Here is a 22,023-nt window from a genome sequence, read left to right as displayed (position 1 = left end):
TGGCTTCTCAGCAAAAGGTCAAATGGTCAACATTATTTTGCTTTAGTATAAAAGATAGATTTGATGAGAAATTGAGAACGATAGGTCTAATTATTTATTCAGTTCAAAGTAAACTTTGTAAATTTAAAGACTTGCAATTTATTTTTGGTTTTCTGATAATATATTTCTTTCAAAAGTTTAACAATCATAAAAGTTTAGATATAAATCATTTTATTGGATTCGTTAAAACATAAAAGTAGTTGAAACTTCGAATGATCGAGTCCATCTTCGAGCCATCAAGTTTTGCAAGTTCGTGTCACAATCCAACGGGAGAAGCATTTTGTAATTCAGCTACTTTGACATTTCATGACTTCGAAATTGTAATCCGGGTCAAGTTATTCTACAAAGGCTCCTAATTGTAAGAAGTGTAAGAAGGATTTATAGAGTGACAAGTGTCCAATAACCTAAAATTAAACCCACTACATCACCACCCAAAACCTAAACACCCACCCCCACCCCCCAAAAACCTAAAAAAAACTAAACACCCACCCCCACCACCCAAAAACCTAAACCCTCTCGGCAAATAATAATAATAATAATAATAATAATAATAATAATAATAATAATAATAATAATAATAATAATAATAAAAAATTGGTGGGTGGTGGGGGAGGGGGTGGGTGGGGGTGGGGGTTTAGGTTTTTGATGGTGGTGGATGTTTAAGTTTTTTTTTTTTTTTTTTTTTTTTTTGTAGTGGGTTTTTTTAGGAGACTTTGTACCATTCTTACAATTAGGATCCTTTGTATTTGATACTAATCCATTGTAATCCTAATTTATCTTTATTTGTAATTTTCTATCGTATTGAATATACATGAAATCATATATTCATGATGAAGTTTTGTGCAAGTGATTTTGAAAATCCAATCTTGAATTTGATGTTAACTAGGATATATCCCGCCGCGTTGCGGCGGGCGAAGTAAACTTTATCATGATGACGATTCGTTAGGTTACATTATGTCCTTGATGAAATTCAAAATCAATCGGCCTGTAAGAGATGTCAATGGGTTGACCTGGTTTAGCACAAAATAGAAAAGACTTGTTTGTGTATTGCACCAGTTTACCAATTGGCAAATATGAAAACACCTACCACTAATTTGTAATTTACATGTGTATATAATCAACAAACATCTAAAATTGAAGCTCCTGCTTGTCTGCATGCCTCTGTTCTTTGACCTCCCCCTTCTGAACTGGTATGTGGTTGCACAATTCATGGCTCTGACAATATTAAAAAGAGGGTATTTTTAAACTGTTATAGATAATTAAAGCAGTATTATTACCTAAGAAAAAAAGTTCTAAATATTAACTTACTAACAAATTGATGATTACCTTAACCACATTAATACAAAGGCTCACTTAAAAAACGCAAAGTGACTTTGACTCCATGAAACATAGACCTTAACACAATACCCTTTAAGGTGCATAATCCAGAACCTATTTCTTTCACCCAACTGTTTAAAATTACCTCTTTTATGTCATTTTAAAGAACACCTTATGTGTAAAATAAGTTCTTTTAGTTCAATCAAACATCTTTAATCCAAGAAGAAAAGAAAAAAAAAACAAAACTAATGATCATGATTCATGGCATATCCTACAGTTATGTTCTAATGCTTTCACAAAAAGCTAACCAACTAAACAAAAAAAGACAAAATCACAGCAACTAAATTTAGAGCACAATTGTGATTAAAGCTAAGCAACAACTAAAGTTCTTCAATTAACCATCAACCTCTAAGGTGTTGTTTGTTTTTGCAGACATAAACTGTCTGCAAGCTGATTTCATCTGTTTTCATGTCTGCAACTGAAGATGTGGTCTGAAGCTCTGCAAGCTGAAAATATACGACTGTTTGTTTTTATAAATTGATAATGTCTGCACAAACTTTGTTTATACAAATACTTTCCCCTCATCCCTTTCATTGTAAACCCTAGCACAAACTTTGTTTATATAAGCTCTGCCTTCTCTTTAAAATTAGAAATTAACTTAAATATATAATAACGCATCGTCTTCATCATCTACATTAGAATACCAAAATACAACCCAGCATGCCACCCATCTCCTCTGGGCACAGATCTTCACCAGTTACACCCATCAATCCACACCATAGTGATGCCAATTCTAGGTCTTTTCAATTTAAGGGGAAAATTCTAGAGGCAAGAGTGGCAAGAGGAAAAATGGAAAAGCTTGGTGGTGAATGTGAAAAGGCATAAAAGGCCCTGGCGCAAACCTATGTTATTCGTTTGATATATATAACAATGTTAATATGTATTCTTAAATCTTACAAATCCGTGACAACTTACTTAAAGCAAGAAGTTGACAAAAGAGTTATGCCGACAAACGACGCAAGCCCTTATAATTCAACATCGGTGATCTCGTACTCTTCAAGGTATCTCCTTGGAAATGAGTAGTGCATTTTGGTAAGAAAGGAAAACTCACTCCTCGTTATGTAGGTCCTTTCAAGATTCTCGAAAAGATTGGAAGGGTGGCTTATCGACTCGACTTGCCTCAAGAGCTCAAAAATGTTCATCCAACTTTCCATGTTTCAAATCTCAAGAAGTGCCTAGCCGACGAAGGACTTCAAATTCCACTCGACGACATACGCATCGATGAGTCTATGCACTTTATCGAGAAATCTGTCGAAATAACGGACCGTGAAGTCAAGCAACTCAGACGTAGACGTACTCCTATTGTCGAGGTACGTTGGGAAGGAAAGCGTTGTTTGCATCTTTATCTTGATACAAATAATAAACATTGAAAACAAACAATTTGCCAAAACATCAAGTATGTGACTTGGAAATGTAAAAATTATATCTTTTAAACACTTAAGATCAATGATACCATGAAATATTAATAATAACAAAGACCCCCATTTCTAATATGTCATAATCACCCAATTATCCAACAAAACCATCCAACCATAACGTACCATAACGAAAATCATAGAAGAATCGATCAAAAAATAAAACAAAATAGATGAAAGATAGAGAGAATAAAGTGATTATTTTCTTGATCTGATTTATTCAACTAAAGCCTTAGTTTTCTGGAAAACATTGTAAAATACCAGAAATTTGATTATTTTTTGCGGATTTTGACATCGAGAGTCCACTGGACCTTGCCCTCTGGTAAAGGAAGCGATTTGGGCAGTCGAAGTGGCACCTCAAATTCCCCTAAAGTTGACAAGGGGGTTGTTAACTGCAGGTTTTCAGGCTCAATAAACACACCGAGCTGTCTTGCCACCTGCCACATCAGCAATACGATTCAGCATTAGAGACCAAGAAGCACATCAAGGTAAATGAAAAGCACAGTAGAGAATTAAATCATTAATACCTCAGATATAATTTCATCTTTGTCCACAGGTGAACGCAATTCAGTATCTATCTTTATAAATCTTCTAAGAACCTACACGAGACCTTAAACACATCAGACAACAATTTGATAAAGCAAAGAACACGTATGCTTATAAACAGAAACAAATAATCAATTTCTTGAAAACAGCTTATTTTACACTAAATAAGTAGATAAGCATTAGCATTTTAACTCATTCAAACACTCAAAGTGCTTATCTGCTTTAATAAAACACACTGAGTGGATAATCTTTCTTTACTAATAAACAAAAATACTTTTTAGACACGTGTCATTCTCTGGTAATTTCTCACTCTTATTTTTTATTTATCTCTTTTATTAAATAATAATAATATTAAACATCAATTTAACTAAATCTATTTATCTCTTTTGTTTTCATAATCTGAAATTGATTTTTTTTTAATTCTAAAGTTCCAATCTTTGGCAATTTAAGTCTAAAGTTTCAATCTTTGGTATTTTAATCCCTTTGCTTAATTTGATTTTTCACTTCTAATTCAAAAGTTTTCATCTTTTACAATTTAACCCCTTTGATTTTTTTTACTATCAACCCAAAGCTTTTCATCTTTCGCAATTTAATCTCAACACTTTTTTTTACTTTCAACTTTAGTCTCTTATATACTTTTCATCTTTCATAAGTTCTCCGTTTAACGTGTCGTTCTAAATTTACGAGTTAACACGCCGCAACGTGCGTGTGGGGTTCAACGTTTTTTCATCTATATTTTTCCTGTTTGACATGTCCGTCGCAGCGCGTCTATTTTTCCCGTTTGATAGGTCTGTCGCAATGTGCGATTAATTATTTTTTTCTCGGTTTTACACATAGGCTCGTGGTCATGTGAGAAACATCTGCCTTTCATCTAACATGATATATAACTAATGAATCCCCCGCCGCATTGCGGCGGGTGGTAATTCTAGTATCTTTATATAAGCAAATCCCAAACATCCCCATACGTGTTAAGAAACCTCATAGATTATAATGATACATCTACGAAAGATGAAAAGCCAAGGGCATAAACACCAACTAGTAAAGAACGTTGATTTATATAATGAAACGCAATCAAAAACTTGATTTTGAAGAGAAGTAAATGTATCCTATGTTGTTTACCCAAAATCTTTAGAAACCCATACGGGTATTATCCAAAAAAGTACAAGAGAATTTTCAAAATTAGCAAAAAAGAGTACAGAAATACAAACCAGCTTAGCATTTTCCAATCTTCTTGCTGCTTTTTGGTATTCTTTCATTGTGTCTTCCTCAGTCTTTGGAACTTCCTTGACTTCTTCAACTTCTTTCGGCTGATATATCTGGTGTAATTCACATGTTCAAAAGATTAGGAAGATATATAAAGCTTGGTTTAAAAAAGTGCGTCTGAGGAGAGAGGCACTCAGGAAAACGCATCAGGCCAAAAAGGTGCGACTCGTGTAATTCTGGATCTATATAGGTCAACAGCTAGGACTTGTAGGAGGTTTGTACGTAAAAACAACCTTAAAGGGATGAAAAAATTATGAAGGTTTCTTTGATAAATAGGTTTATATGTAAAAACAACCTTAAGGGACGAAGAAATCAGGAAAGGTTTACTTGATAAATATGTTTTTTATGTAAAAACAACCTAAGTCCTAAGGGGATGAAGAAATCATGAAAGGTTTAAAGTTTCTTAATAAATAGATTTATATGTAAAAGTGTAAAACAGATGATAAATGTACAACTTCTGGTCATAAATAAAGCTTATTTGGTTGCACATAGATGTGCGCCTTACATACGTGATGCGCGTACCTCAGGATGCCTCACAGTCTCACACATTTTTAAACCAAGATACAGACTCAAAATTATGTCAAATCTTCTTAAAAACACATCAAGGTTTAAAAGAACGGAAACGAGTTTCGAGAACGAGTTTCGAGGTGTTTTCCCTTCGCCTCACAAGACGTAAGCCTCAAGGCGAAACGAGGCGTAAGGCCAAGGTGGTATTAATAAATAAATACAAAAATTATATATATTATAAAAGTAATAATACTAATTAATTTCATCTTCAGATTCATCAAAATCATCAAAAACACACATAAAAAAGACATGAAATGCTTGAAATTGACACAAAAGGTCAAAAACATCAAAAACAACTATCAAAATCCCCTGAGGCGCGCCTTTCTTAGCGCCTCAGCCCCTCTGAGGCGCATATACAATAAAAACAACTATCAGACTCGTTTTTTGGCCATTTCGCCTCGAGGCGCACCCCTCAAGCGTTTTTTAAAACCATGAAACACATGACTAGTCAACTCATCAGTTAATAATACAAAGACCAGTAAACCAACCTTCCTCTGCTCACTGATTAGATACGCAAACTTATCAATGTTCGGAACCGCAAGCAACTTAGGCATCAAATGGTTACGAAAATGTCCCGGAGCAACTTTCACAGTCTCACCGGCTTTCCCAAGCTTATCTACATTCTAAATTCCACATCACAACACACATACTTACTTCCACATCAAATAAACCCTAAAAAATCACACAAACTATACAGCAAGGTTTAAAAGAACGGAAACGAGTTTCGAGGCGTTTTCTCTTCGCCTCACGAGGCCTAAGCCTCGAGGCGAAAAGCCGAGGCGGAATTAATAAATAAATATAAAATTATATATATTATAAAAATAATAATACTAACTAATTTCATTATCAGATTCATCAAAATCACACATAAAAAAGACATGAAATGCTTGAAATTGACACAAAAAGTCAAAATCATCAAAAACAACTATCAAATCCCCTGAGGCGCAGCCTTTCTTAGTGCCTCAGCCCCTCTGAGGCGCATATACAATAAAAACCCCTTGAGGCGCGCCTCAGACTCGTTTTTTGGCTGTTTCGCCTCGAGGCACCTCGCCTTGAGGCGCACGCCACAAGCATTTTTTAAAACCATGCTATACAGAAACACACAGTTTTTTAAACTCGTCTACTTACAGTTGTAAGTATAACTTCCAATTTCCTGTATCTAACACCTTGACCGCCATAAAACACCGGATGATGCAGCACACATTCGGAGTTCAAAAACCTACTCCGGCGAAGAATATTCTTACCGTACTGAAGGTACACCATTCTTCGATTATGTATTCAATCCAATCACAAAATGTTTATATTCCTACAATATATGAAACAATTGCACACAATGTCATAAATCAATTGCAGAATAAGCGAAAAATGTGTATGAATTTGACAAAATTACGAAGCAGACGACGGTTAGGGTTTATCTAACGGAAACTAAAATCGAATGAATGAAGGTAAAGCATTGTTCGATTATGTACTCAATCGAATCAAAATATGTTTGTATTCGTACAATTATTGAATCATTCGCACGTATAAGCAACAGATGTGTGTGAATATATGATGAAATTACGAAACGGATGACGGTTAGGGTTTAGCATAAACCCTAAAACTGTATAATATGAGATTAATAAAATGATATTATGAATGAGAGATTTAGAGAGTACTTGAGTGAAGTGAAGGTATGATGTTGACGTGTTTGCCGGAAGGTGTAGTGGTCGCCGGCGACGGGAGTTTGATCGGCAGCCGCCGTTGTGAAGGTGAAGCTATGGAGTTGTTTTCCCTACTGTGTGTGTTTAATGGAAGTTATCTAAAAAAAAAACACGTAGGTTTTCGTTATCATATATATTGAGGAATGAGGAATGGAGGACCCATCTTATTGTAACTTTAAAAATATGTTGGAATAGTTTTGTTGATTAGACTAAGCGTTGTGGCACCCGTTAGTGCCGGGGTGAGCCACGTCAGCAGCCAGGTGGCTCGCGAGCACCTGTTGGGGCGTCGTGAGTGATTACGTGTGAGGGGTCAGGTGAGCGTGGTAGTTTGGGCAAGCGGGTGTTTTAGGGGTGTGGTAGCTTGGGCGATGAAGGGGTCCCAGATCTCGCACCAGCATGGCTGCGAGTGACCATTACCCTTATCAAAAACCCCCACCAGCAAGAACTTATCTGTGTCCGTGCGAGCATGCGCAGACACAACGGTTGAATCCAATCGGTCAAGGGATAAGAGGAAGACTTAACTGATGTATGAAAACGGGTGTTATAGCGATGCGGCCTGGCACCGCATCCTATAAACATTTTCCTCACGACAAAGGATCTGGACAACAGTAACAGTCACCACAGGCAGCGATGCGGCACGACACCGCATCCCGCATATGTCTTGGTCAAAACAAGAACGCGGCTACCGCGAACAGCGATGCGGCCCCGCACCACATCCTGTCCATAAAGCAAGTGGGACTGACACCACAGAGCAAGTGGCACCAACGATAGTTGCCTGTCAGCCCACACGAAAGCAACAGACTGACACCACGGTAGGACGTGGCATCACCACCGTAACCGACAAGCCTGACACACCTACGAAAGGCGGTGTGTATCGGTCTAGCTACTCAACTACCCTCCTTCACTCCTCGGCTATAAATACTAATCCAAAACCAGGTTTGAGGTATCTCTTCACAACTCTCTCACTGCTACTACTTGCTTCACAAGCAAATTACTGATTCTCACGCCAGAGAGAGGTAACAAGGAGCACCCCCCACCCCATCCTCCTTGTTACGAGTCACGGTTTGTTTCCTTATGCAGGAGATCAACCAGCGGACGATCCAGCCAGCGATCCTCGGAAAGAAGGGATTAACCCTACTTGACGAGACCAGTGAATTAACCTCCCTTGGTTAACCACTGTTTCATCAGGCGAGCAGGGGTTAACCATAACAGGCTCAAGTGAGGGGAGACGTGAGTGGCCAAAGTAATGAGTAGACGTCTAGTTGGCTATTTGGCGCCATGTGTCGCAATATTAGAGGATGAATCCGGTAGCCACAACGGTAGTGTTATGTAACGGATTTAATAGACTAATACACAAACTATATAGTCAAAATTTTGAGTGAAAAAAGGATTACTCTATAAGTATATGTGTATTCTTAGAATATCTTTCTAATTATATATGTATTCTTATATCTTTTCTTCTGAATTTAGTCTAGTAGACTATTATACATATTAGTCAAGCTCATTTGGGTTTGACATTTTTTTTAACGGCAACACATTTTATATATAAATATAAAAGGTCCAGTAAGAGGCTGAAAAATACAAGAAACAAACAACACGATTGAAAACCAAAAATAGAAGAACGGACGACAGTTACAACAGATCCATTACATCAAAATCAATCCATTTCTCCCAAGGTTTGACCAATTTATCCCTCTATAACTGTATACCAGACTTGACCCATCATATAGAAGCTCATTTTCATTGTGTCATAATCGAGTCCGGACCTTTGTCTAGGCAGGACGAAAGTATGCTCATAGAAAGTCCGAACGCCCAAAACAGTCGGGCAAAGGACAGGAAGGTTCGGCCTTCCTCCCAGAAAAGGGACGCACATCATTAGCTGCGTCCTGGCTGAATGAAGTTTCAAGTCAGCTTGTATAATTTGTTTCATTAAACATGTCGACATAAACACACATGTTTAATAAATGAGCCAAAGAAATTGGCTATTTAGATTGTTACTAAATCAGTAGCTATATTCGCAAATAAATTAAACATGTCGACCCAAAACCCGACACAAAGACAACACGATTTTAAATGTGTTGACACTAATCCATTTCACTCTATACACACCCATTGCATTCCACATACCAAACATAATCTTTGAAACATAATGTACAGCTGCCACTAAAATAACATATACTAATCACCTAACAGGATATGAACACGAGTATTCAAAATATACCAACTCCACTGGAAATTCAGTTATAAACGAGTTATTTCACCAACCAAACATTATTCTAGTAGCCAGATCTAGGCACGGTTTGATGACATGAAGCGTAAAATATCCAAAACTATGGTATCTACCCGTGCGTTAAAAGATATACTCTATTCAGTGACAATGGTTTGAAGAGGCAATGCGCTCTCAACTTCCTTACTCTCTGCAGCAGTTCTCTCTGCAACAATCTTGGACATTCCAAACATCTGCATTGTGCACAATATTACAAGGGAGTGTTTTAAGTTTGCTGATTAAAACTGTTTTGAGTTTGATACATCAATAAGCTGTTTTAAGGGTGTTCCGGATTATTTGACTAAACCGCTTATTATGATTGCTTATTAACATACAACTTGAACTAATTTCAAACTGCTTACTATTCAAAAAAAATAAACAGAAAAGTAGTTTGTGTAAAGGAATCCAAACACCCTCCGGAAAATGAGGAACTTTTGCATAAAAAACGAAATATATGTTGCCTTGAGCATGGTTGTAAAAATCCCAATTAGTCTCCGATTAGTCACCGATTAATCACTAATCAGAGGTTCACCGATTAATGTCCGATTAATCGCTTGGCGGTCAATGGCGGTCCTATTCTAGCCAAAATTTGGCCATACGCCGGCTAAATTTCGACCAAACCTTATAAATTCCTTCCAATTACTTAAAAAATGGGTCAATGAGGGGTTAAAACATGTTTACTTTAGAAAACGGCATATAAAAATGTGTGTGTATATATAACTACAAATTACATATAAAAATCTCGATCCGATTAATTCCGATTAATCCCGATTAATCGCTAGTCAGTACCCCACCGCCCGACTAGCGCGTAGCGATTCTTACAACACTGGCCTCGAGTACTAATTCTATAAACCGACTACCAGAAATTACCAAGAAACAGCAACCAGCATTCATTTTTTTCAGAAAAATGGCATACATTTTAACCGATCAAAAGCTTCATGTTTGTCTTTTTCTACTAAATTTCTTTCTTTTTGGCAATTATAATATGTATTTGTTATTTAAATGATAGTTTAAATCAGTAAAAAAAAAAAAATTACAAGCTAATTGCTAAACTGATAATCAGGAACTATCGAACTACTGAACAATATCTTGCTATATTATGTAATAAAAAGGCAATATTATGGTGGAGTATAAAAACAAACCTTAGAAATGGATTTCTTAAAGCAGGTTTTGTGTTCATCCATGGAAGCATGAATGAACTCATCAATGTGATCTTTAACATCTTGCAAGAAAGTTGCATCATCAGATTTCTTCTTTCTACATGAATCCATGGCTGGAGGTGCAGCAGAAGGAAGCTGGGATTTTTCTGTTGCCATCTTGGTGTTACTGCATGAGTAAACATTGGAAAAATAAGGTTTTCAATCATACAATCATAATCATAATATAAATAAAACATTTAGAGACTGACGAATGGCATTATTGCCATGTTCATAATAATAGCTTCTAGACTTGTGTATTTAACATCTTGATTAATGGGTCAAATCGGTAACACAACCAAAACTAGCTAAAGGGGAAACAGATCAAATGGTCGAACGTGCCAAAAGTAGCCTAAGGTGTACTTCAAGTCGGTAACATATACATGATTCAACCACCTAAATGCTTTATTCAAAAGAGGATATTATTTTTGTAATCATGTTTAACACCCTAGATATTCAGGGAAATATCAAATCAAATATAGAAAATATAAAGAAATAGATTTATCCTATCCGGATTATATCCGACCAAGCAAGCACATACTAGTGTTGTAAAAATCCCGACTAGTCTTCGATTAGTCTCTGATTAATCACTAAACGGAGGTTCGCCGGTTAATGACCGATTAATCAATAGACGGTCAATGGCAGTCCTATTCTGGCCAAAATTTTGGCCAGATCCCAGCCAAATTTCAAGCAAACCTTATAAAATCCAATCAATTACTTAAAAAAATGGGTCAATGAGAAGTTAAAACATGTCTACTTTAAAAAGCTATATATAAAACTAAAAATTACATATAAAAATCCCGATCCGACTAAATCCGATTAATCCCTATTAATCCCGAATAATCGCTAGTCGGTACCACACCGACCAACTAGCGCCTAGCGATTCTTACAACAGTGCCACATAGTATTTCTAATCATATTAGTTATTTGCCATCATCTGTGTTAAACATAATAAGCATACTCCTAAAACATGTAAGAACTATTTGGTCAAAAATGAGATAATCTACAAGCCTCTTTGTGTAATCACTCAATATCGGTAACATTAGCCAAACCACAAGTGCCTGGCATCGATAAAGCATAGTGCATCAAATCGTTAGGCCCAAGACAACAAAGATCAAGGAGTTTTTGGATGTGCATCCTAAGTGAATATATTGTAAATTCTCCTTTGGCAAAAAAACTGACTATGATCATAAAATTGCAATTACATAATTATCCCTAGCTATATTCAATTGATTAACCAAGAATCTAATTCTTATTCTTCAAATCACCGATCATTTTGAAAAGCAAATCCAAACAATCCGGTAATATCGCACTGAGAAGTCTGAGATCATAAACATAATGAATTCAATAACATTAACCGAGCAAAACACTTCAAATTCCAAGCTATCATCATTCTCAATGCTCAAAGTCAAGTAACAATTCATGATTCACCAGTCCTTGATGCTTTCAAACTCTATAGACTTTATATCAAAAGCAAAATATCATGAATATCAAACATAGGTACGCTGATTTCTACAGTTCTTTTGCTAATTGTAATATCAAACACAAATCATCTAACAAACCCTAGGTGCTCGAAATTGAGAATATATTCAACAACTTTTATAAATTAGCGTCTAATTGAAGCAAGTTAGCATACAAACCCTAACAGAACCTTCTTATATACATCAATTATGAACGTTGATCTCTTCAGTTTCTTTTTCTAATGGTAACATCAAACACAAATCATCAAACAAACACTAGACGATCGAAATTAAGAATACATACAGTGTACAATCGAAGTAACTTCGAATTCTACAAGTTTCACATATCCACATCGAATCGAAGGAATTGAAACATACAAACCCTAACAGAGGCTTCTTATTTACATCAATTATGAACGTTGATCTCTTCAGTTTCTTTTTCTAATTGTAATATCAAACATGAAAATCATCAAACAAACCCTAGTTGATCGAAAATAAGAATACATACAGTGTACAATCGGATTAACTTCGAATTCTACAAGTTTCATATATTCACGTCTAATAGAATGAATTGAAACATACAAACCCTAACAGAGCCTTCTTATTTACATCAATTATGAACGCTGATCTCTTCAGTTTCTTTTTCTATATGTAATATCAAACACAAATCATCAAACAAACCCTAGACGATCGAAATTAAGAATACATACAGTGTACAATCGGATTAACTTCGAATTCTACAAGTTTCCTGTATTAGCGTCTAACCGAAGAAATTTAAACATACAAATCATAACAAAACCTTCTTATTTACATCAATCATAACAGCAGATTTCTTCAGTTGAACTTATTGCAATATTGAAACACAAATTATCGAACAAACCCTAGATGATCGAAATTGAGAATATACGCAATGCACAATAAGATTTACTTCAAATTCTACAAGTGTTTTACAGTAATGTTGAATTGAGAGAATTGAAAGTTGAAAATTACCGTATGAATTGTTGATACGACGCTCGAAGAACAATCTGGATGAACAAGTTTACTCTGTGTGATAATCTTCTTTTCTTTTCTTGTCTTTCAAGTAATCTCTTTCCCTTTTATTTATGGTTTATACAGGTCGGTGGAGCTTTGTTGACGGCCCATTTTTTACAAGTTTGTTGGGCTTATATGTTGACGGCCCATTTTAATTTAAAAACATACATGTTATGATACTGGCCCAATAAAAGTGAAGGTGCTCATCGAGTCATAGTTATTGTTTTCGAAACATAAAGGTTTTAAACTAGTAAATTGTCCCGTGCGTTGCTGCGGCGGTTCAAATTTTTTTTTTATATCATTACGCAGATCAACTGAAAACATACATAAAAATATGCGTGAAAACGTAGTCTAATTGACTCGACTCATTTCCGGAAGAAGAAAAAAAAATTACGTCAAAACATAGATCAACTGAAAACGTACATAATAACACAATATATTGGACCTGACTTATTTCCGGCCGATGATGGTCGAAACCTGAGCATCGTTTAGAGTTCAATGGTGTTGGAATATATTGTTAGACCATGAGTAATGGGTATTATAGGGCTTTAGGTGACTTGATAACGCCTCCAACACCACCCTTATGGGACATGAAGAGGGAGGGACATAGGGGTGAGCAAGTTTAGGTCCGGACCGAAAATAACCGAGAACCGAACCGAAAATATACCCAACCCGACCCGAACCCAAGTACCTAGGTATTTAGATCGGTTCCAATTTTTCATATAAAATAGGGTCGGGTCAGTTCTCGGTTCTTTTCATGGTAAAACCCGAATTGGACCTATGGACCGGAACCGACCCTATATTTAGGGTAGTGAATCGGTTCTGTATTTTATGTTTGATCGGTTCTCGGGTCGGATTTTCCTTTTGCTCACCCCTAGAGGGACATCTCTAATATAATGTCAAATGAGGAGAAAACAACTGGAAATTAATGACTGAATGGGCATTGAGGAACGTTAACAATTACACATTTTTTAAGAGGCATTATGATGATGCTGATGTGATGGAAAATGCCTTTTAGGGGGGCATTAACCATTATGGATGACGTTAAAGTAAATGTCATTTTAGTCCCTGTGGTTTGGGCCATTTTGCTAGTTTAGTCCAAAGGTTTCATTTTTCGTCTGTGGATTCAAAAAGGTTTCATTGTTGCCATTTTAGTCCATTCGGTTAACTTTCTCCATTTTTTATGTTAACGAGAAAGGCAATTCGATCATTTTATGTGGCCGAATTGTCTTTCTAGCTAACAGAATTACATATAAAATGACCGAATTACAAAAAAAATGGATGAAGTTAACACGGTGGACTAAAATGGCAACGTTGAAACCTTTTTTGAATCCACATACAAAAAATGAAACATTTGGACTAAACTTACAAATTAACCTAAACCACAGCAACTAAAGTGGCATTTAACTCTAAATATAAAGTCAATTGGAATATTCAGAGTTACCACCATGATGGACTATGATTGCCCGAGTCTAAAAACAACTGAACAAGTATATAGAGAACGACTAGGAGAACTATGTTGTTAATTGTTGAATTCATATCTCATATTCATGGATTTGTGATAAAAATAAGAAGCTTGATTTTAGTTTTGCAATATAACTCTAAGCTATTCTTTAATTTATGTTCACTTATGTTGTTAGCACTTTCAACATCATATATTACTAATATATATGATATAAATCACTAATAAAGAAATAAAAAAAATATTTTAATTATCATATTATCGAAACATTATGCATTGGAATCAATGAATAATGACCGATTGAGTACACATACAACACATTACACCATTAAAATTGTTGAATATGTAACATCTCTTTTTGCTCATAATTTGCCATTTATGGCAGCTTATGTGTCCATCCAAATGTTAAAGATACGATACTTTCTAGACTTGGGTCTTATGTTTGGCGAGAGCTTCAGCTATCAACTTATCTATAAGCAACCTATTGCATCCTGGAGGAGCAGGTTGTCCGCCAACAGGCGGAGATGGCTGCCCTCCTCCTGGAGAAGGAGCTGGGGTACTACCATCAGGAGGAGGAGGAGGAGGAGGAGCTGGCTGGCTACCGTTGGGTGGAGATGGTGGTCCACCTCCTCCTGGAGTATCTGGAGAAGGAGGTGCAGGTTGGCCGCCATCAGGTGGAGCTGGTTGCCCTCCTCCTGGAGTAGGAGCTGGCTTACCTTCATCAGAAGGCGGAGCAGGTTGCTTTCCGCCATCAGATGGAGGTGGAGGTGGAGATGGTGACCCGTCTCCTGGTTTACCGCTATCAGGAGGCGCAGGTTGGCCGCCATCAGGTGGAGTTGGCTGCCCTCCTCCTGGAGTAGGAGCCGGCTTACCACCATTAGAAGGCGGAGCAGGTGGAGGTGGAGATGGTGGCCCACCTCCTGGCTTACCGCTACCAGGAGGCACAGGTTGACCATCATTGGGCGGAGATGGTTTTCCTGTGCCTGCTGGAGGAGCCGGTTGTCCACCTTTGGGAGGAGTCGGTTGCTTACCAGTAGGAGGAGTTGGGTTCTTATCTTTAGGACGACATTGCGTGTAACAAAAGCACATGTATTTGGCTTCACGTTCGTGACAAGATCCATGTTCCGCACCCTCCCATTCAATGCACCGCTTGTCACACTTCACTTCGTCTTTGCATTCTCCATACCAGGTCTTACTCGGCTTTTCACATAATTTTGCCTTCATTGTCATGAAATCTGTTGCCGTTATTAAAAGTCGATCAGTATAATAGCTAGTTTAATTACAGTACAAAGCAGTAGCTAATTAAATTAATCACAATATTGTAAAAAGTTTGATTATGGGACCTGTGACAGTAAGAGCAATGAGGAGTAAAATGTAACAAGTTTTTGCCATGTTGAGGTTTTAGGAACCACCCACTTTTGCTAGGCGAAAGAACATGTTGAGAAAAAAAGGGTATTTATAGAAGATATAGATGACAAATATATATAGGAGTTACACATGTTTTGTATTGGCTTGATGCATCCTTTCTATAAAAAGAAACAGACTTAAAACTTTGGTCTTTTTCAAGAAAGATATATCAACAAAACCTGTCCTGTCACGTTTACGAAAGTGAAACCACAGGGACTGAAATCACAATTTTTAAACTAATGGACTCAGTGGCGAAGCTTGATCATGAAAACAGGGGGGGGGGGGGCGAAAACGTATATACCAAAAAAATTTCTATAGAATCGGGGGGTCGAAAACGTATATACCCAAAAATTTATATACGAAAACTACATATATAACACTACTGAGCGAAAAGTTCGGGGGGTCGGGCGCCCCTCCCGGCCCCTCTTAAGCTACGCCTTTGAATGGACTGAAATAGTGATTTTAAACAAACCACAGGGACGAAAACATTAATTAACTCTGTTAAAAAAATTATAAACTCAAGATTAAAAGTGTAACTTATGTCATTGACTCATTGTTATTATATTTTATTTAATTATTTTTTTAATATTATGCAATTTTTTATTTTCAAACTTCAAAGTTTTCCCGATTTTATAAAAATTATATATATATATATATATATATATATATATATATATATATATATATAATTTTAAACATATTTTATTATTAAGCAATCTGAATTAAAAAATTAAACATTTGGCTATAAAAAATAAATGCAAAAAATGATAATATACAGAACGTTAACTAACACGCGTTTTAGCTTTTACTACTAAGAGATTTTTCCGAAGGATAGATGAATTTCTTATGTGCTAGCTAACGGAAATTAAGTTTTTGATCAGGTTACAGGGTGTGGTATAAAGACCCTAGGGGCTTTATCACGCCACATAAGCGTCACGTAGATTTTGAGATAAAAATGGCGCCCCCTTTAACAATGATGGTGTGGGATAAGCCCCACTAGCGCCCCTTTTAACAATTATGTTGACCAAATGCCTCGATCTACCCAAAATTCGTCCGTTAACGTGCTGGCGGGGCTTCGATAGCGCCTCCTGTTTAACGGTGGTAGTGTGGTTGATGGCGCCCCGAGGCGCTATAATGGGTGACATGGGTGGCGCGTTGCCACACCATGTGGCCTAAGAGTAGTGATTAGAGGAGTCGATATAGAAGATTAAGTTTGGTATATTGATAGATGTGTTAAATGGTTAGTAACAAAAATGTGTGGTAATTATTGTTCGGAGTCTACATTTTATTGGTAGAAAGTTAGGTAACTAGATGTGTTTGTTTTGTTTAAAATATCAATTTTGTGATGAGATATTGAGGTGATAATTTCTATTGATACGTCTAAATCTTTTGCTAGAAACTATATAGAGCAATTGTTATAATAATTCCTAATTTAATTTGCAATGAATGATGATAGAATTTCTTTGTAGAAAACTTTGCAAATGAACGAAACAAGTGAATGAACAAAATAACATAGCAAACGATCAAACCATTGCTAAAAAATTAAAAGATAATCATTGAGCTCATAAGAAATTATAACACATCGTTCCAAATGTGCACCAATGTATCACAAAATGTGTGATGGGGTGTGGTAATTAAATGCACAATCATTTACATAGAGTAGAAATAACTTTGGGTCAGGTCGGTCTAGTTTGGTTCGGTTCAGGTTCACTACTAGGAGGAAACCTCATTTTTACTTTTCGTGGGAAACGCGTCAGGCATTCGATCAGGTATTGGTAACTCAAGGAATTGAGTAATATTTTCAAGCTCAAAACTTTTTTAAAAGCAAATATAATAAATCATAATAAGTAATTAATATTCATATTTAAACGTAAAGCTTATTTCATACAATCAAAATGAACGTATTGAACAACCCATTAACAATATCCCGTTTTCCATAAACAAAGCAATGCTCAGTTACATTTTTTAGAGAAAAATTTACTTGCGTTTATTATTAATCTTTAAGAAAAAAAATGATTAGGAAGATGGAAATAATAAGATGGCAAATTTAATATGAAACGTTAAAAAGCGACGGCTCAGCCGATACGTATTTAAGTAGATATCCATTTAAGTAGTTGGCGCCGATCGGGTGAGCCGTGAACCGAGCAGAGCAAAATTAACTGAGTAGACAATTGGGCGTCAGCTAAGCTATTAGGAAGTCCTACGTGGATAGCTTGTATAGCTAGTATATCCACATGGCAGTGACGGCTGACCGTGTGGATTGGCCAGCTGACAGATCGCCACATGTCGCACTTAGGTTGGATGGGATGTGGTCCCCACATTTGCTTTAAGTGGATTTCAGCGACAAAATCAGCGGCTAAGCCGCAACAAGCCAAGTCTGTTTGGCGCATTTTAGTTCTTATAGCTATAGTATTTTTGTCGAACGCAACCGCCTTGCTTAAATTATTTACACTGTTCGACACCAACTTAGAATTTTGGATGATCATTTTATAATCAGGCCCAATAACCCATTTAGGTCACCTTCAACACCAACTTGGAATCTTGGATGATCATTTTAAAATCAGGCTCAATAACCCATTTGGGTCACCAAGTCTCAAAAAAGCCATTATGGACCAAACACCAAATTAGGCCCAATTACCAAACCAATTAGCAGATTTTGTTGCCCATTTAACCAACCCGATTACCAAATACTAATTACCACCAACCCGGATTGATTTTGTGCTTGTATACTACCAATTAGCAACATGTTTGTGGAGTGTTGTTTCATGTTTGTACCACTTTGGTGTTTGGTTATAGAGTTGCGGCTCGTGTCTAAGGCTTATTTGGTTGTAAACGTTTCAAATGTGATATTTTACATTAAGGAGATTCAAAGCCAAAGTGGTACTTATCTCAGATTGATTCCTATCTTGTCCTATATTTTTATGTATGTATTTTACTTTTACATGCACAACCTCTCAACTTCATGTATGTATTTTACATTTACGTGCGTAACCTCTCAACTTTATGACTGACTGGAAGGTTAAGTATTAAGATCGACCAAGTCCATGTGTTGATACATGGTTTATACCATACTATACTATGTCATCATACATACACTTGCCTTAACGTGTGTAGCTTTGTAAAAGTATTAAGTATTTTTTATAATAAATATAAAACGATTATTTGTTTAAGAAAACCCCTAAAAATACACATATTCGCACACATCACCCAAGTACATAGATATGTTGTGGACATTTGACTTAGTTGTGAGCCATGGCCACCTTCGATGCCACTCACGGATAATTCGACTACAACATCCTTCATAACTAGCAAGCATATTTGATCCTCTCCAACCACCATTACTTAGTCATCTATTAAGAACGTTTGTGGTTAGTGACTTTGACTTGGCAACTGCCAAAGGCTCGAACCTGCTCCAGCACTACTTCTCACAGAGATATCTTGAAGGCACGTGGGTCATCCTTGATTGTCGTCAACGCCAACCTATGCTTCCTACATGTGACTATGGTTTAGTGCTTCCATCTTGTGACGAACTCGTCAGTGGATTGACCCTACTCCCAACAAGCGAGACCAAGATGTGCAGCAATTATGGGATACACTCTTAGTTAATCGTTAAGACACTTCCTACAAAATGCAGGAGTAGTAGAAACCACGCAGTTAAGCATATTTTAAGTAGATGTGATCTTCAAACAAGTATGACATTATATTGTCCTATCATTAAAAAAAAATTACAATAAAAAATTGATTAGCCGAAATAAATAAAAACAATTAGAACATATAATGCTAATAAGTTATAGAGTTGACCTTTTAACTATAAAGTTATGAAAGTGGAGCTTTAAATCCTAATAGATTAGCTTTAAAAGAAAAAGGTCATGGGAGATATCAAATTCACTTATTTAAGCTCACTTTTGATTAATGAATGTATATATAGAGAGAAGGAAAGAGAGGGGAGAATCAAGAAAAAGATTATTGAAAAAAAAAGAAATAATATATTGATAAAATACTAATTCATTTATAACTAATTTCATTATTTTTTTTCATAGCGTTGCACATGTATGATACAATTTTTTTGGTATTTTAATAATGCTAGATTTACAGCAAAAAATGTGTGTGTTTTGGGGTGTTTTTTAGGAGTTTTCGAGTTCTCACAATAAAAGGAGTTCTCTTAAACCCTCCCTTTATATGGATTTTTTTTGGGAAACGGGGCTCCCCGGGTAAACATTTATTAATATTAAAAAAAGATTACATACATGCATATGTTAAGCAAAGGCGACTTGCCTAAGCAACAAACCACTAAAAAAAGAAAACATACATTGAAAAACACCAAAAAAAGAAGCTAAAATTTCGAGCCCAACTTCATAAACCGTGCCATCTCATCGGTCTTGGACTCCACCTCGGCTTCATCTCCATTCACTTTTGTCAAACTATCATAGTATTTTCTCATATTTTCGGACCATCCACTATAGTCTTCAATCTTCGGGCGGGTGTTAGTTTCCACAAATTTTTTAACCACCTCTATTTTATGCTCCCATATCCCAAGTTCCGTGTCAAAACAATCCACCTCATCACGTAACGTACCAAAACTATTCGTTGTATCACACGTTGGGCCAAATTTATATGGATTAGGATCAAATACAAAGGAAAAATAAATAAGAAGGGTAAGAAGGATTTTGGTCATTGATCTAAGATTCGGAGAGTTGAAATTAGTTTTAAAGAAAAGAAGATATTGGAAGGTTATAAAAGTAATCCTATATTTATTTACTTTCTTTCTCCACATCTAAGACACATGTCAATTGTCCCATCAATTTAAAACGTCCATAACTTTTTTATACGACATTTTTTTTAACATTTTTTTTTAAAAAAGCTCACCATAATAACAAGCGTTTTTTTATCTTTAATATGAGTATGATATTGCTATATAAAAATAAAATAAAAAATTTCATTTTCACTGAGGGTTTTTTTTTATTGTGTTAAAGGTTCAGATCATTGTGTCTTTATACTGAAATGAGAATCAGTGAATGGTTCTTAAGAGTCTAAGCGAAATGAAAGGACAAGAGTTTAGAGTAAGAATGAGAGAAGTGAACTTACTTTGGGCTGAACAAGACTCTCCTTTTATAGGCAGATTGTTCTGCCCAATGGGGCCTTGTGCCAGCTGATACCTTCTAGTCTTGGTAAGCTTATCCTTCCTTGGCGTTGCTTGCAGGGTTAGCCTTGCCTCTTTAGGTAAGATTCAGGTTTGTGTGTCTCGAGTACATCTTTATGTGCTTTAGGGAGAAGTCTAATCAGTTTGACTTGCTAAGTTCAAATTCCAAGGTTGTACAGTAACTTTAGCTCCCTGTCACCAGCCGTTGGTGTGTCAGCTTCTCGTCAGAAGCCTCTAGCTTCCGACTTCCAGCTTCTGACTTTCAGTTTATGTTTAACATAGTTTGTTGTTTTCTTGCGATTGTTATTAACCTTGATTTTACTGACTGAAAACTCCGAATACCCACGTCATCACATAGAAACTTAATTACATTGAAACTTGATTTATTAAAATAAATAGGTACACTGATAACATTTAATGCTATTGAATTATATTATTGACTTTATATGCACCTTTAAGAATGTTAAAAAGCTCTACAAAGTAATTTAGTGTTTATGAGAGACAGATCATATTAGTTGTATAATTCACTCGTTGTTCCGGTATATTCTATGAATTATAGAACCATATAAAAGTTTTTTAACCCGAAATCAAACAATAAATCGTTAAGTAATATTGATTTCTAGGTTAAAAATTGAAAAGTCAAACCAATATAAAGTATTTAATAGGAATAAATAGGTACAATTATTTAAGGAAGGTGTCTTCATTTAATAAAAACCTTTAAATAATATTTATTTTTAGGTTAAAGAAAATCCATTATATTATGTCAATATAGTTAACGAAAGACGATAAATAATAATTTTATTTTTAAAATAATATATAGTTTTTTATTATTTTTTATTTAATATATTCATATATAGTGGAGGGTTCAAATAAGAAGAATTTTTTTGTAAGAAGAAAAAAGAAGAAGTTTCAGCCAATAAGAATGCTTCATTTTACTTCATTTAATATTTGCATTCAATTTTAATATAAGGGTATATTGGTAAAGTTACATAGATCATTAATTTATATTATTCCCCTTTAATAACTAACTAAATTAAATTTGTAACTCCTTTTCAAAATATATACTTTTTTTCAAATTAAAAAAAAAACAACTTAATATAAAGTGTAGAATAAATTAGTAGTTGTGTAGGATAAATTACGAGTTGTATAGGAT

General features: G+C 35.7%; 3 protein-coding genes across 4 annotated transcripts; all 3 read right to left on the bottom strand.

The window, feature by feature from the left end:
- Window positions 1-2,970: 2,970 nt before the first annotated feature.
- On the bottom strand, window positions 2,971-7,020 carry LOC110938229 (50S ribosomal protein L9). Its single transcript, XM_022180684.2, has 6 exons — window positions 6,863-7,020; window positions 6,336-6,513; window positions 5,696-5,830; window positions 4,586-4,693; window positions 3,359-3,430; window positions 2,971-3,268 (listed from the first exon to the last, which is right to left on the bottom strand). The coding sequence occupies exons 2-6, from the start codon at window positions 6,468-6,470 to the stop codon at window positions 3,104-3,106; spliced, it is 615 nt and encodes a 204-aa protein (XP_022036376.1). The 5' UTR covers window positions 6,471-6,513; window positions 6,863-7,020; the 3' UTR covers window positions 2,971-3,103.
- Window positions 7,021-9,024: 2,004 nt separating this feature from the next.
- LOC110938230 lies at window positions 9,025-12,964 on the bottom strand. 2 transcript variants are annotated; one of them, XM_022180685.2, is made up of 3 exons: window positions 12,820-12,964; window positions 10,316-10,499; window positions 9,025-9,367 (listed from the first exon to the last, which is right to left on the bottom strand). In XM_022180685.2, the coding sequence occupies exons 2-3, from the start codon at window positions 10,487-10,489 to the stop codon at window positions 9,272-9,274; spliced, it is 270 nt and encodes an 89-aa protein (XP_022036377.1). In that variant the 5' UTR covers window positions 10,490-10,499; window positions 12,820-12,964; the 3' UTR covers window positions 9,025-9,271. The 2 variants fall into 2 exon arrangements, with proteins under 2 accessions (XP_022036377.1, XP_035844746.1); XM_035988853.1 differs by lacking the exon at window positions 12,820-12,964 and adding an exon at window positions 12,629-12,649.
- A 1,736-nt stretch (window positions 12,965-14,700) lies between these two features.
- On the bottom strand, window positions 14,701-15,547 carry LOC110935363 (anther-specific protein SF18-like). Its single transcript, XM_022177763.2, has one exon. The coding sequence runs from the start codon at window positions 15,545-15,547 to the stop codon at window positions 14,747-14,749; it is 801 nt and encodes a 266-aa protein (XP_022033455.2). The 3' UTR covers window positions 14,701-14,746.
- Between the last annotated feature and the right edge of the window lie 6,476 nt (window positions 15,548-22,023).

Source organism: Helianthus annuus, chromosome 4 (assembly GCF_002127325.2).
Source record: "Helianthus annuus cultivar XRQ/B chromosome 4, HanXRQr2.0-SUNRISE, whole genome shotgun sequence".
NCBI lineage: Eukaryota > Viridiplantae > Streptophyta > Magnoliopsida > Asterales > Asteraceae > Helianthus > Helianthus annuus.
The sequence above is the reverse complement of the archived record's forward strand: the minus strand, read 5'-3'. Positions and strand labels throughout refer to the sequence as shown.

Bases quoted from the DNA above. Each gene is read 5' to 3' on its own strand.
- LOC110938229 (XM_022180684.2), bottom strand. From the start codon at position 6,470: ATGGTGTACCTTCAGTACGGTAAGAATATTCTTCGCCGGAGTAGGTTT. The intron at 5,831-6,335 runs GTAAGTAGACGA...TGTGGAATTTAG, and splicing joins TGGAAGTTATACTTACAACT to AATGTAGATAAGCTTGGGAA. The intron at 4,694-5,695 runs GTTGGTTTACTG...GAATTACACCAG, and splicing joins TAATCAGTGAGCAGAGGAAG to ATATATCAGCCGAAAGAAGT.
- LOC110938230 (XM_022180685.2), bottom strand. From the start codon at position 10,489: ATGGCAACAGAAAAATCCCAGCTTCCTTCTGCTGCACCTCCAGCCATG. The intron at 9,368-10,315 runs GTTTGTTTTTAT...TGCACAATGCAG, and splicing joins TTAAGAAATCCATTTCTAAG to ATGTTTGGAATGTCCAAGAT.
- LOC110935363 (XM_022177763.2), bottom strand. From the start codon at position 15,547: ATGAAGGCAAAATTATGTGAAAAGCCGAGTAAGACCTGGTATGGAGAA.